General features: G+C 31.2%; 2 protein-coding genes across 2 annotated transcripts; one reads left to right on the top strand and one right to left on the bottom strand.

Moving 5' to 3' along the window:
• Positions 1-1,871: 1,871 nt before the first annotated feature.
• Positions 1,872-7,732, bottom strand: LOC11438266 (topless-related protein 2). The gene is made up of 13 exons (XM_024777063.1): positions 7,554-7,732; positions 6,852-6,965; positions 6,593-6,751; positions 6,010-6,130; positions 5,793-5,898; positions 4,654-4,746; positions 4,155-4,270; positions 3,930-4,078; positions 3,366-3,438; positions 3,216-3,281; positions 2,709-2,836; positions 2,375-2,609; positions 1,872-2,018 (listed from the first exon to the last, which is right to left on the bottom strand). Exons 1-13 carry the CDS (start codon positions 7,730-7,732, stop codon positions 1,872-1,874), a joined length of 1,686 nt encoding a protein of 561 aa, XP_024632831.1.
• Positions 7,733-11,118: 3,386 nt separating this feature from the next.
• Positions 11,119-13,459, top strand: LOC120578071 (uncharacterized). Its single transcript, XM_039830145.1, has 4 exons — positions 11,119-11,172; positions 11,636-11,900; positions 12,376-12,537; positions 13,200-13,459. The coding sequence occupies exons 2-4, from the start codon at positions 11,637-11,639 to the stop codon at positions 13,203-13,205; spliced, it is 432 nt and encodes a 143-aa protein (XP_039686079.1). The 5' UTR covers positions 11,119-11,172; position 11,636; the 3' UTR covers positions 13,206-13,459.
• The last annotated feature ends 1,242 nt before the right edge of the window (positions 13,460-14,701 follow it).

The raw sequence follows: 14,701 nt of genomic DNA, 5'->3' as shown, positions 1-14,701 counted from the left end.
AGTTTAGTTCATTCTTTCTCACTTCACTTTTGCGTAATTAACCCTCACAAAAGAACAACCTCATTCAAAATCCAACCTCTAGGTCACCAAACTCCTAAATCATGTCTTTCCAAGAATCATCAACTGGTCAATCAGTAAAATCTCCCTGCAGCAGATCTATGAGAACTTTAGAAAGGGAATTAATGCTAATTAAAGAGAAAATAGTGCACTGATCGACCAACATGCATAACATGGAAAGAATTTTGTTCAAATTTTTCATTCAATGCATTTTTCTAGTGTAGGAAGCACTGATCAACCAAGATGGATTCAAAGAGCAATGTAACTACATATACACAAAGGAAATCGAGTTAATCTTGTTGGGTACATATTCAAATATTTATGTACTTCTATAGATAACTCATTGAAGAAGCAGCTCAAACATGCACCTTACACAAGGTTATAATCAGAGCTATTTCATCAAAGTAAGATAGTTCAAAAGCTTGAAAGTCAAGGTGTCACAAATCAAGGAGTGGAATATGGGTAACCCATGATTGCAGAACTTCTAGGTGGAATGCTGATCATATCTAAGACTGATGTTTAAAAATCTATTGGCTTTTCTATTCAGAAAGACAGAAACTGTCTAATCCCGAATTTCCCTAAAATCACCGAGAGGTTTAATTCACAGGACTTCGCAGAAGTTTTCAAGTTAGCTTTAGCAGACTGTGATGCAGAAGTTGATCTAAACACCATTCCAGAAGTCTTTTTTTTTTTTTTTTTTACAAAAAACTCAATTACACACTTTTGACTTTTGAGTTAGTTATTATTATATGAGAAATGATATTTGTACAACCATTTTTGTACAACTTTCTCTATGATACTCACATTATCTTCTTATTCTCTCTCCATTGTTTTTGACCAATGAAAAGAAAGCACAACAAGGTTGTCCCGAAAGTTGTAGCAAAAAAGTTGTTCAAATATTATTACTCAATAACTAAATAGACCTTTTGACACATACATGCACTACATACTATATGTATACGTAGAGAAATGTTATGTGGAAACATTTCTTATGTTTAACACTGTATCTATTTATGGTTTGGACACGGTTTTGTTTTATAAATTTTTTTCTCTCTTTCAATAACATCAGCAATTATAAGTTATAACTAATAAATGATGTATTTTTATACGCAGTTAAAATATTGTGTCTAAGAAAAGCCTTTCGGCACTAAAGTAAACATCATATGTCCCTGTCAACTGAGTTATGTTCACGGGGACCGACAATTATATATCTTGTTCATGCTAAAAGAAGATCATAGCCGCTTTTCAACAATTAATATATCAAGTTTACTAATATCGTTCCCTATAATTCATTTATTTGTTGTCAATTGCAAAATCACGAACAAAAGGAGAATAACCGCTTTTCTTCTTTATCTGGTTTTCGTATTTGTGCTTTACAACTTCAACTCAAAGAAAAACATACGAAAAATGATAAATCGATGCTAATTATATTAACAATCAACAAAGCCTTATTAGACTTAGTCAAGGTTTTTCGTCTGTAACATATATCATATCCAAATTTTATAAGTCACACTTTTTACATCTTAAAACATCAATTATACTTCTAATTTCCATGGTTTTTACTCTCCTTTACTTAAATATTCCGAAACACATCGTAACCATATTTCAATCACGAATTTAACATGACAACATAACAGTTCAGAAAACAAAAATCAAATATATAATTATAGCAATATTTTTTTTTATCAAGTAAAATGATATAAATGCAGGAGATGCCTGAACCTTGATAGAAATCAGTCCAATATATATCTAGAGAAAGAAAGGTCTATGCTATCTCTAAGAAGCAAAGAAAGCACAAAGTTAGGGGGAGCCGTCTAGCACTGAGAGGAGTATAAAGCAAGTTGTTGTCCATTCTTAGCTCCATCAACAGAAGAGCTCCAATTCAATTTGTCAGGGACAAAACCGTCTGGTAGATTCATAGTTTGATTAAAAAAATGCAGAATTTGTATGTCAAATACATGCTAATATATTCAGAAAAGAAAAAAAAAATTATCAAATAATCGTCAATGTGTTTGTCTTTACTATCGAATGGATTCATGTTGGCAACCATGAAGATCCACCACATACCTTATTCCTTGATGACGAAGAAACCAAAATTAAGTAATAAAACCATGAAGAATATATTTTGAGTCTGTTTGGATTGACTTATTGAACTTACATAATGTTGGCAACCATGAAGATCCACCACATACCTTATTCATTTATTGAACAGCATGGCGTTTAACAACTAATCAAAATATCGCATTACGCATCAACCATGTCACATAGTTTTCACAAAAATGTATAAAAATATGGAAAGTAAAAGGACTATACTCACAGAAAGACCACCATCAGCATCTGTACTAATCAGAACATTAATAATGTCCACATCCCAAAACTTAATTTGGTTATCTGCACCAACAGCCAAATATCGACTCTTTGCAGTGTCGAATTGCACCATGCCAACATATTTGGTTCTCAACCCAGAATAAGTTCTTTTTACTACACCATCATCTTCATCCCACTCAGCTAGGAAACAATCTCCCTCCGTAGTTGTCCCACACGAAAACAATCTAAACATCAAAGAGATAAAATTACAACTCACATAAAAACATAAATAGTGTTAAAACAAAAATAAAAAGTATAATCTTGATTATTCCTAATTTTCTTACCTAGTTCCATCAGAACTACAGATCGGTGTAGTGCTACACTTTCCGGGCGTGTCGTATTCCACCATGAGGCTCTTGTTCTCAAACAGCCAGACTCTAATTTTTCCGTCAATTGATGTAGAGAATAAGAACTGCAAGAATATGATGTCATAACAACAATGTCAAGCATTAACAACACCATATTCGATTGTCATGTATATTGAAAATCAAAACAATCATGTTGTTGATCAAATGTAATGAAAAAAAAATTAACATTGAAAGATGCCTCATAATCAAATAAAAAAAAATTGAAGAATTTAACCAGGATATTTCGCTTTGAGTGAGGAACAACCAAACAAACTGGAGCTACATGACCTTCAAAGCTAAATATTTTCTCTCCATTCAAATCTCATACCTATATTTATCACTATTCCAATATTAATATTTAAAGAAACATTCATATATTACAATTTATTATAGACTAGGAAACTTCCCTGTCACCTTAATTAACTTATCATCTCCACAACTTACGACACATAGCTGATTTTTTGGAAATGAAAATGCCAAGTCATTAACACCACCATCATGAGCATTAATCTGTAATCAAACAAGGACATTATATTAGTTAGGAATTAAAAAAAAAAAGTATTTGATTCATATCAAAATTTGATCTGAACATACCTCCAAATGCTGTTGTAGGCCATTAGAAACTTGATAGGCATACAAATGAATTAAATGTTTTTGAAAGCAACCCCTGAAAAGAAGGGTAATATATTATAAACCAGTAATCAAGCAACAAAAATAAAATAAAAGAATTAGCATGTTATTTACCAATGTAACTAGCATCCGGGCTCCATGTTATACGAATGACAGACAATTCTTTCGGATTTTCAGTCTGTATAAAAGACCATGTTATTAAACAAAATATTTTCTTGCAATAATTTATTAGCAGTGCATTCATCATTTAATACTTGACAAAATCTATTTTATTTATAGTACTAAATTTAAATTTTAAAGAGTATCTTTGAACAGATATGCATGACCTGAAATTTGACGGAACAATTAGAAAGATTCCATATATTGAAAGATTTTGATATCAGCTTTTCTTTCATCCTTGCTTCCCAAAGTGAAATCTCCCCATTTTCACAACCAACTGTTTCAATTTCTATTAATATTCTAGGTTATTAATTAAAAGGACTAATTAAGTTTTTGTATGTAATATAAAAACATGATGTCTATTTTAACCTACCAGCTAGTATAGAATGATTTGTAGGATGAAACTCCATGCTCTTCACAGTTGATCCCTGATTTAATTCCCAAACAACAGTTCTGGGAATTTCATCAAACAACCTAGGTGATGGTTGTGGTGTAACGGTAGATGCGACCTGTCCAGCCTGTAAAGAGGTGCCAATAGAGTAATGCTAGTACAAATAAAAAGAAAAGAAACATGCAAAACTAATGTTCAAGTACCTTTTCAACCGATTCTGCAGCTAGCAATGGTCTTAATTGTTGAACACGGTCATTACTTTGGTAATCCATCGGTGCAAGCGGAGTATTCAATGTAAATGAAAGCTTTGAAATAGAGCCTACAAGTGGAGTATTCAGTGAATTCGACAAAGGAGTTGACACACAAACAAACATCCCAATAATTGAAAATAGAAAGATTGTAATAGTGTTTAAGCTATTTTATCCATTATATAGAACAATGAAGTTCATAGGTTCAAGTCATGGAATTAGCATTGCCTACTTCTTGATGCTTTTGTCAGGAAAAGCAGTGTGCACTGTCAGTGTGACTTCCAATGAGAATCCAATATTTTACGGTTATTTTAAATTGCAGTTACAAACTACTTTTACGTGAAAATATCAAGAATTTATTCTCGACCATGTCGATTTATAACAATTTGACATCTACCATGTATCTCCAATTTTCCATTAAACTTTATTCTGCAAAAAACTGACCAAAATATACCTCGACTTGAAGGACCTGGCAATGAGGAAGCTGCAAGTGTAGCAGGCGATTGTGAAGATGAGGAAGGATTTCCGTTCACCACCCATGCAGAGGCTGGGGGAAGTGGCTGCACAAAATTAAGTAATAACCAGAACGCCGACCCGTGCGCCGCACGGGTCATATAGATTGTACAAACTGACAATAATATCGAAATCAGTAGAAATCTTCATAGCAATAAGTCATTAGTACAATAATAAAGATAGTGCATTACATCATTCATACAAATAAAAAAGACGGTATAAAGATAGTATATAACATTCCCTAAAAAAAAAAAGATAGTATATTACATCATTCATACAAATAAAAAAAGACTATAAATCTGTTCAATCATACAAATGACACAGATTAATCCTTCAAAAAAAATGACAATTAAGAAAGATTACGAAAAACCTCTCTATAAACCACATTAGACGTTACACAATCGTCTTCACCATCGTCATTAGATATTAAAATCTTCAAACCTTCTTTTGAAGTAACTCTTGACAATGCCACGTACAATTGACCATAAGAAAAACCAGGCGATGGCAAATAAACTCCCACGTGTTTAAGAGACTGGCCTTAACTTTTGTTAATAGTCATTGCAAAAGAAACAACCAATGGAAATTGTCTTCTTCTAAACTTAAATGATATTCTTGTATCAGATGGTTCCAAAAATAACCTTGAAATAAACACTTTAGGGTCCATCGAGTTTCTGTTGCATTCATAAGTGAGCATTAGCTAAAAAAAATGGCAGAACAGGCATCAGTATAATGTTTGTAGGCATAGCATAATGTGAAAAGCCATTGGCATTAATGCATACACAAATATGCTAGATACAGATGCATTTTCAATTGACATTACCAAGAAATGAGGGAAACAATGTGCCTAGTTTTTCTATCCGTGCATAATTAATCAGAAGATATTTTTAATTGATTGAATATTAATGGACAGATGTAGAAAGCTTAGAATTAGCATTTTCATAAAACAGACTCAATGAAAAGTCTGTCAATAACTTAAACCTCAATGAAAAGTCTGTCAATTTCATATAACAATTTGACATCTACCATGTATCTCCAATTTTCCATTAAACTTTATTCTGCAAAAAACTGACAAAAATATACCTCGACTTGAAGGACCTGGCACTGAGGAAGCTGCAAGTGTAGCAGGCGATTGTGAAGATGAGGAAGGATTTCCGTTCACCACCCATGCAGAGGCTGGGGGAAGTGGCTGCACAAAATTAAGTAATAATAAGTGGATATGCAACAATCCAATATAAACAACATGAAATAATTATTTTATTGATGAACATGAAAACAAATAGCAAAACTAAGTTCATACAGAAGCATCTGCAGCAGGAAGCATAGGAGGCATGTGAAATCCTTGTTGAGGCAAAGGAGAAGTATGGTCGATCAACAAAGTTGTGCTTTCGGGATTTGGCTTTGGATACTGCCAATTCAAACTGGATAGAAAACATTTACAAAAGTTAGCCAAGATAAACATGATTAATGAAGCTACAAATTATATAAGTGGCATTAACAAAAAAAAATTATTAATTGCATTAATCTGTAAATAGTTAAAGAACTTTGTGAAGGGAATAATCAATCATATCTAAAAATTTAAACACATGTTATAATCTTCAACCCTAAACGAATAATTAAGAGATACAACAACCACCTTATGTATAGTAAAGTGGGGGCAAGTGCCCCCACTCACTCAAATATTGAAAATTTTATTTCTGAAAAATCAGGTATATAATAGTATGAGAGATAAATTGTTCAATGATATTTCATCACATATGTACAAAAAATATATTTACTAGTGTTGATAATTAAAAAAATTAAGAAATTCAAATATAAAAATAATTATATCCATTTACTTTTGAGTCAAGGTTGTTGTTCTAAATTTAATAAAAATAATTAACCCATGATTAATCATGAATCGCAATCGCAACGACCGCAACGAAGGAAGCATAATCTTATTTTTCAATATGGGGTTATTGTCAATCATATTCTTGAGCTCTTCCATCAATGCGATTCTAATTGATTTAACATCTTTGTAATGTGATAATTTTACATTCTCCCTGTATTTAAACCAAATCAATAGTTAAAACTAAATGCAACAAATTTGAACACTTTGTCAATCCATAGTCAACAACATCATACAAAAAAATAAATAATTACCTGAAGTTGTCAAGGGTTATCAGATTTATTATTTCACTGTAGATATCATTATTATATGTTGAAAATATTTTGAAGTCTTTAACCAGAATTTCAACGGCCATGGCTTTGTCATTCCTGAGCACAAATGAGATCATGTAAACATTAGAAAAACATCAACCATAAAATATTTTAATATACTTAAACAAATACTTAAATAAAAGCATAAGGAGTACAACTAGCATCTTATTGTTTAGGATACAAGTAATTGAGAAGACAGTCATAACAAAAATAATTGTAACAATGATGATTATAGTTGGGTTCAAAAAAGAGTTATGCAATTCGAATATGCGCCACTGACTTAACGGTTTTTCATGTTGCAAAAACCGCCGCAACATGACATTGATTGAATCTACATTTGATTACGATTCCTAACAATATCAAGAATTGTGATGGCAATCGTTAGTGATAAAACTCCGATTATAATAGGATTTTAAATAGAGTTTTGTGAGTGTGATCAAAACCACGACACAACAATTTTTTATGTTGTCGAAACCACTATGAATCTTCGATTGAGGTCGCATTTGATTGTGATTCTTCACAATATCAAGGATCACGGTGACATCAATCTTAACGAAGTCTACTTTTTAAAACCCTAATGATAATGATGCCATGCAGATGATAATGATGTCATGATAAAGATAAAGATAAAAAAAGGAGCACTACCTGTCCAAGGCTTCCAAATACTTCTGCTTCCTAATCTGAAAAAACATTTTCATGGAGCTTTGACTGTCAGTGATATTGGTAAAGGCACTGAGGTACTTCTCACTTTCATCAAATTCTCCATCAAGGATTTTCTCTTGAAAGTACTTCAAATCGATGAATACACCTGTTTCCTTCTCCATCCTAAACACCAATAAAATACATAAAAAAAAGTACAGTTTTCAATTTCAATATACATGTGCAAGGTTTCCTTCAAATCCTCTTAATGAAGTTACTGATCACAATATAATATATAAAAAAACAAAACTGAAAAGAAAATTAAACAATAAAAAAAAAAGATATTTACATGCGCATGGTTTCCTTCAAATTAAACCCTCTTCCTCAAGATATTGATGAACGATTAGCATCAATTCCTTGTTCAAATCTGACATTTTTTGAGCTCCTAGTGATGAGAATCAAAACACCCTCAAGAGAAAAATGATGTTTTTAACCTCACTCAGTTGAAAAGTTGATATCTCTTTTGCTTTGTGATGTTATTTGCTTAGCTTATATATGCAAATAGAAATAAGGAAAACATTTTTTCCTTTGAAAAAAAGTGACAATGGTGAATGAGTTAACTACACATTTATATATTTGTCAAAAAAAAAACTACACATTTATATATGTGTTTGAAAAAAAGTGACAATGGTGAATGAGTTGGTATAAAATCTGATCAGCAACCGTGCTTATCACTTTCAGGTGCATTCAGTAATTTTAGTTAACTTATGTATCTCTCTATCAAATAAAAAACTAATAATATTGAATACAACAATATCCTGTCTGTTATCAACAAAAATAAATAATTATCTGTCTTTATTTATTTATTTATTTTTGGTACAAAATCTGTCTTTCTTTATTGTTGGAATAAAAATTATTGTCCTACCTTAAATATAATTAAAAAGGAGATGTATTCGATTTAAATATAGACTAAGTACATTCGACTTTGTATTTATATTTAAGGGAAGTACTTTTAATTATTATAGGATTCATTTGCAAAATTTACAAATGTTAATAATAATAGTTTTAATTTGGTAGCCTCTTCAAAAAAATAATAGTTTTAATTTGGTCAAAAAAATAATAATAGTTTTCAAAAATATATTTGTTAATAGGAATTTATTCAAGGAAATTTGTTACCGTACTTTTTTTAAAAGAGAAAATATGTTACTTTTGTTGTTACTTTTGTTATTACTTTTGTTCATTTTATAAATACCCAACTTTTTTATACAAACATATTTCTTTAAATATTTTTTTTGTCAAATAGTCCAATAGCTAGACTCACGCATTATAAATTTAGATATTCTAATAGCTAGACTCACTCATTATAAAGGTGAAGAAATAAAGAATCTATAATTCAAACTATTACCTCTGCGTACCAATGTTCATGGAGCTACCAACAAATCTACACTAACAAGGCTTCTTTTAGTTCTTAAACTAATGTTTAAAGGCACTCATTAGCATTCACCTAAGCGAGAGTAAATTTATGTTTTCCAATTATATATTACAAAAGAGTGTTTATGCCCTCTACAAAAAAAAAAAAAAGTTGATATGTAATTTTTTTTAATAAATGTGAAAGTTTGAGAATAGTTATAAGACTTATAAAACCGCTCTTTTTATTACGCTAAAGTTTAATAATAATGAACGGTTTTTTTTTTATTTTTTTTTATAAAATTTTGATTAAAAGTATAAATATAAATTATTGTTGCTTTCAAATTATAACAAACTAAACTAACCTGATTTATTTATTTCAATGCCACCAATTATATAACAAAAGAAATAATTTAAAATTTTATTTTTTTAATGAAATCAACAACAATCATTATTATTTTGTCAAAAAAAAAACAACAATCATTATTATAGAAAAAATTGTTTGCGAGTATAATTGGGATAATGAAAATTCAGCCCAGAATCTTATATATATATGGGGTTGCTAACTTACTCCCACCCAAAAACATGAAGGAGTAACTGAGCAAGGTTACTTCCACTTGCATTTTACTAAAAACTCCTTGTATCTTGAATAAACACTTTTTAATGGGTGGGTATTATTGTAATTTGCTATTATAATTATTTTTTGTTGTTGCAAACATTTTTTTAAGGATGTTTGTTGCCAGGACACTGGTTATGTTTTATGTCCTTCTTTTCCTAAACTTTACTTCAATTTTAGCCTTATTCGAACCGCAACGGTTAACTACAACAGTTTTTTTTTTTTAATAAAATCAACGTATAAATACTAAAAAAGCAATTCACTCCTGAAACGTATTTAATTATACTTTGTTTTAAAAAAAATAAAAAATAAAAGTAGGAATTATATTCTTCTTTGCTTTCTAAAATCCAGGCAGACAATAAAGTGTGTGGAATATGTGGGTAGAAAATTTCGATGGAAAAGGTGAGTGAGCGGAAGTAACCTTTTGTTCTCATAAAATAAAAACATTATTGTTCTTTTCAATTAACAAATAACAAAATTACTAAATTATTCTTTAATAATAAGAGTAATGATATTTGAACAACTTCTTTGCTACAACTTTCGGGACAACCTTGTTGTGCTTTCTTTTCATTGGTCAAAAACAATGGAGAGAAAAAGGAAGAGAGAGAATAAGAAGATAATGTGAGTATAATAGAGAAAGTTGTACAAAAGTTGTACAAAAATGGTTCTACAAATATCATTTCTCTTAAGCACCCCTCTTATATTTTAAGTATAGAGATCTTCCACATTAATTCCCTTCCATTTGAAGTGCAATTAAAGTTTCCCTTTCATAAAAAATGTGTGTGACAACTGACAAACCTCTTCTTGAAGATACTTGAATGAACAATACAACAATATGAAAACATGACTCATATTTTTGTTTGTTAATCCTACTCTAATGTATGTTTCGAAGTTTCTGGAAAAGGTGAGGATGGAAACACGAAAGAAGGCTAGTTGCAATTTCTTTTCCTTCTTTTGTTCCATGTTTTAAGTTAATTTAAGAGAAAACTATTTTTCGCGGATGACCGAATGATCACAAACTACAAAACAATAAAATGTAAACTGAAAAATGAGGCGTGACTACGTCACTAGACTAAGGAATTATCCGCATAATTGCACAACTCACCCATAATACAATAGGTTCATCTCGGCGGTATTCATACCGAGGCTATTAAGACACGAGAAATACACCGAGTAACTTAGGTAATTAGTATTTTTTTTAAAATGGAAGAAAAGAAGAACACAAGGTTCCTGGTATATGATGAAAACAAAAATTTACTTACGAAAATATGACTAAAATTTTTGCTTGTTTATCCAACTCTAATGCATGTTTTGAACCTCTGGAAAAGGAGCGGATGGAAACGCGAAAGAAAGCTAGGTTCAATTTCTTTTCCTTCTTTTATTCCATGTTTTAAGTTACTTTATGGATAACAACAAAAAATGTAGTTAAGTGACGTTACTTACAATACACTGCACCACCTGTTACATGCAATTGCTGAGATTCTTCTTCTTATATCCCATCTCATCTCAGATTATATATATACACACCTTCGCTTTCTCAACCTCATTCATTTCATTTATCTGCAACATTTCTCTAAGTTCATTTCAGTCACGAGTATTCAAGTATGTTCAGTGTAGTTCAATTTTCTATCCAATTGTTTTTTGTTATCAATAATTTTATTCTTTAACCAGTGTGCTCTGTTTTTGGATATCTGTTGCAACTCGATTGTTCATTCAAGAAATCGGAGTTGCAATGCTGATTGGTTTTTTGGGAATCTAGAAATGTTTAAATATGATGCCTGATTATAAAGAACACAACTTCTGTTTATTATTCAATCTTTTCTGCTTTTTTAAATATGGATTGGTGTTTACTGCTTATGCATACGGAAAGGAGAGTTTTTTGTGTGTTTAATTTAAAAGGAATTTTGTAAATGCAGATTTCGTGTTAATTGTATTTAATGTTATAATGCCATTGGAGCTTTTGATTTATTTTACCTTAGTCTAATCTCATTCTACTATCTCATTTTATTTTTATTTATGCATCAACACAATCCCTTATATTGTTCATCACTTGAGAATATTTCAGAATGGATCCATCTGGGGATATGGAAAGGGATGCTAGAGACTTTCATCAAGTGTATGAAAGAAGAAGCAGAAGAAACGGCATTGGTTCAGGAAATGTCGTCAGAGTCAGACATTTCGATCTAAACATTCCACTATGTGCCGAATCTTCTATTCCCTGCGAATCTGGTTCTGGGAATGTCGTTCGAGATTTCGATCTCAACATTCCATTGTGTTACGAATCTTTCATTACGAACACTAATGATGCAAGTGAAGTCGAAGATGATGGCGTAAGTTTCTGCGGTAAATAATTTGTGGCATGCATTTTATGTCAACTAAAAGTTAACATAAACTATTAATTTTGAATCATTCTAATTTGTACTCACAATGTTTCGTTAATATTTCGAATTGCGTTATAGTTTCCGAATTTAATTTGATCTAATTGAAAAAGTATTTCAGTCAAATGTAAGGAAATGTTTTCAGTGTTATGATGTTATTTTACAGAACCTGCACCTTCTCTTTTTGCACAAATTTACTTTTCGGAATTTCTTTAGATATATATCTGATATTTTTTTCGTAAGCATGTCAATATAATTTTTTATCACAAATTTTCAATTGAGTGGGTGAAGCTACACTCCATGAGTTTTAAAGATCACATATAGGATAGTTTTCATTTTGTACTCCTTCTGCAGTTTTAAGATAATTGTAAAAAATTTCACCATTTTTTCGTCTTTGTAACTGTGCTGAGATTTCAAAATATGACAGCCTCTCTCTCCTGCTCTGCAAATAATCAATGAAGCACCAGTAATTCACCGCCGGAAGCGCAGCACTCTCAACCAGCATCCACGCCGCAACCTTCGGCCGCTCAGCCCATCGCGCAGTCCATCACTGCCTTCAGCCAACCAAGATCAGTCTCCAGCCTCCATGGTATGTAAAAAAATAATATCAATTAATATTTTAAATAAATTTTCGAATGATCTTGAATCTACCACTGCAATACATCTATGTCACACGTAGCATCTGAATCTTGGTTTAAATATACTGTAATGTCAAATGGTAGATATTCTGAATCATTGATGGACATGATTTAAATTTTGAAATCCAGTTTAAATATATTGAAAGTGAGTAAATATGAATAAATTTTGCTATGTTCGTGGGAAGTCATGTAATCTATCCTCTTGAAGTCGTGGGAAATTGATCAGCTGTGAAGGTTGCTGTTGTATTTGCTATTAAATATGAATCAACTTTATGACATGCTTCCATTTTTGTTCTGTGTTTAGTATATTCTACTTTTTCTTTACATAGCCTTAAGCTTGTTTTACTTGAAGTTTGCTCCTGACAATGAATTGATGAGCTCTCGATGCCCCTAAAAATTTAATAAACTTGAAGTCAAACAATTGGGCAATTCGAATTGATAAAAAGAGCAACGAACAAGCAAAACAAGCAGTTATTGATAGAAGTCTTCTTTATATATATCAAGTACTTCTTAGCCAGTTTTTATTTTTAATTCTAGATCTTTTATAATCCTTTTTGGAATTTTTTAATGTCAATTCTAACTCCTTAAGCTGTGTTTCTTATGTCATTAACAGAATTGAAGGGTGAAAGAGGCATCATCATTTGCCTGCATGGATCAGAATGTGGATCTGAATGTTAAATAGAGGATTTAAAACAATTTCTTGTATATGCTCAATTTCTTGTATCATCCTTCTGCCTTTAATTAGGCTTGCTTTTTAAGACATTCAATGGCGGTTGCGATTTCTTTACAACCCAATACATTGTGTACTGAAATTTATGTGAATCTATGTATTCATACTAAATGCAGTGAGGATGCGATGAATGTTAATCTATATAAATATCAAGTTTTAAGTACCTCTATCAACAAAATTAATAAGTCAATACTTTAAAATGAGAGTCTAAACTAATGGTCTTTAATTCTATAAAATACATTTACCACCACTTAAACATTTTAGCCACGCATGCACAAGGGGATAATACCTCTTTCACCCTTCTAATCTATTAATGCATAACATACACGACTTAGGAAGTCACTATATGATTTGCATTAGAGATTGGATATACATTACCAATAATTTTGACTTGTAATTCTAAAAAAACGTAAGGCAATTATACAAGATCCAATATTCAAATTAAAAACGACTAAAAAATATTTCAATTAAAATGCATAATATCTTCAAGCTTTTCCTAGTGCTAGAAATAAAGATGTTAAGACTGGTATGCATACCTTTTTTTTTACGGAAAGACCGGTATGCATACCTGATTATTAGTAGTTGCTACGTTTGATTGCTATTGCTCTTCGTACCAATGCCTTAAGATGTTAAGAACGTTAAACATTCCCCTTTCTTCTTTTTTTTTACTTAAATCTCTTCAAATATTTTATGGGCATCAAAAGCTCATCAACATCATTGCCTGCAAGTTGGACAGCACTATTCTTTGCCACCAGTAAACTTGATCTTGTACCTGAGCCTGTATATGCTAAAACCTCTCACATAAGTACTCTTCGTCCGTCTGATCATGGAAGTAACAAGAATTTGAAAAACTTCTTGAAATTGGTCATCTGTTTACCAACTGATGGTACAATGTGGATTTGCACCTCCTTCTCCACTCTAGAAATCTTCAGAAAATAGTTGTCGATAAACTTCTTCTTGAAAGCATACCAAGTCAGTTCTTCTCCACTTTTCAGCATTATGCGTTGAGCACCGCTCTACCAACTCTCAGCTTCCCATATCATCTAAAAGGTTGCATACTCTATCCCCATCTGTCAAGGCTTCTTCTCTTTATTGCCTTTTTTCATAGTATATATGCTATCATAAATGTATTCCAATCCGCATTCATTCAGGTCTGAATTTAATGTACTTCAATTTTCCATTGAATTGTATTTTCTTATTATCGATCATTCGATTCTAAAATATTACTCACTCCGTCCCAAATTTTATGCCGCTTTGACTATTTCACATGTATTAAGAAATGTAATAAATTTTGTATGGTAAAGAGATATTATGGGCTGTTTTACAAAATTATCCTTAATGATATGGAAAGGATAATTTAAAGAATTAAAAGAAGAAAGAGTAAT

The sequence above is a fragment of the Medicago truncatula genome, chromosome 2 (assembly GCF_003473485.1).
Source record: "Medicago truncatula cultivar Jemalong A17 chromosome 2, MtrunA17r5.0-ANR, whole genome shotgun sequence".
In the NCBI taxonomy this organism is placed as follows: Eukaryota; Viridiplantae; Streptophyta; class Magnoliopsida; order Fabales; family Fabaceae; genus Medicago; species Medicago truncatula.
Note: the sequence above shows the minus strand (reverse complement) of the source record. Positions and strands in the feature narration are given on the sequence as shown.

Coding starts and splice junctions, on each gene's coding strand:
- LOC11438266 (XM_024777063.1), bottom strand. CDS start 7,732: ATGGAGAAGGAAACAGGTGTATTCATCGATTTGAAGTACTTTCAAGAG. Junction 6,131..6,592: donor CGATTCATGATTAATCATGG/GTTAATTATTTT, acceptor TTTTCTATCCAG/TTTGAATTGGCAGTATCCAA. Junction 5,899..6,009: donor TTCCTGCTGCAGATGCTTCT/GTATGAACTTAG, acceptor AATTTTGTGCAG/CCACTTCCCCCAGCCTCTGC.
- LOC120578071 (XM_039830145.1), top strand. CDS start 11,637: ATGGATCCATCTGGGGATATGGAAAGGGATGCTAGAGACTTTCATCAA. Junction 11,901..12,375: donor GTGAAGTCGAAGATGATGGC/GTAAGTTTCTGC, acceptor AAAATATGACAG/CCTCTCTCTCCTGCTCTGCA.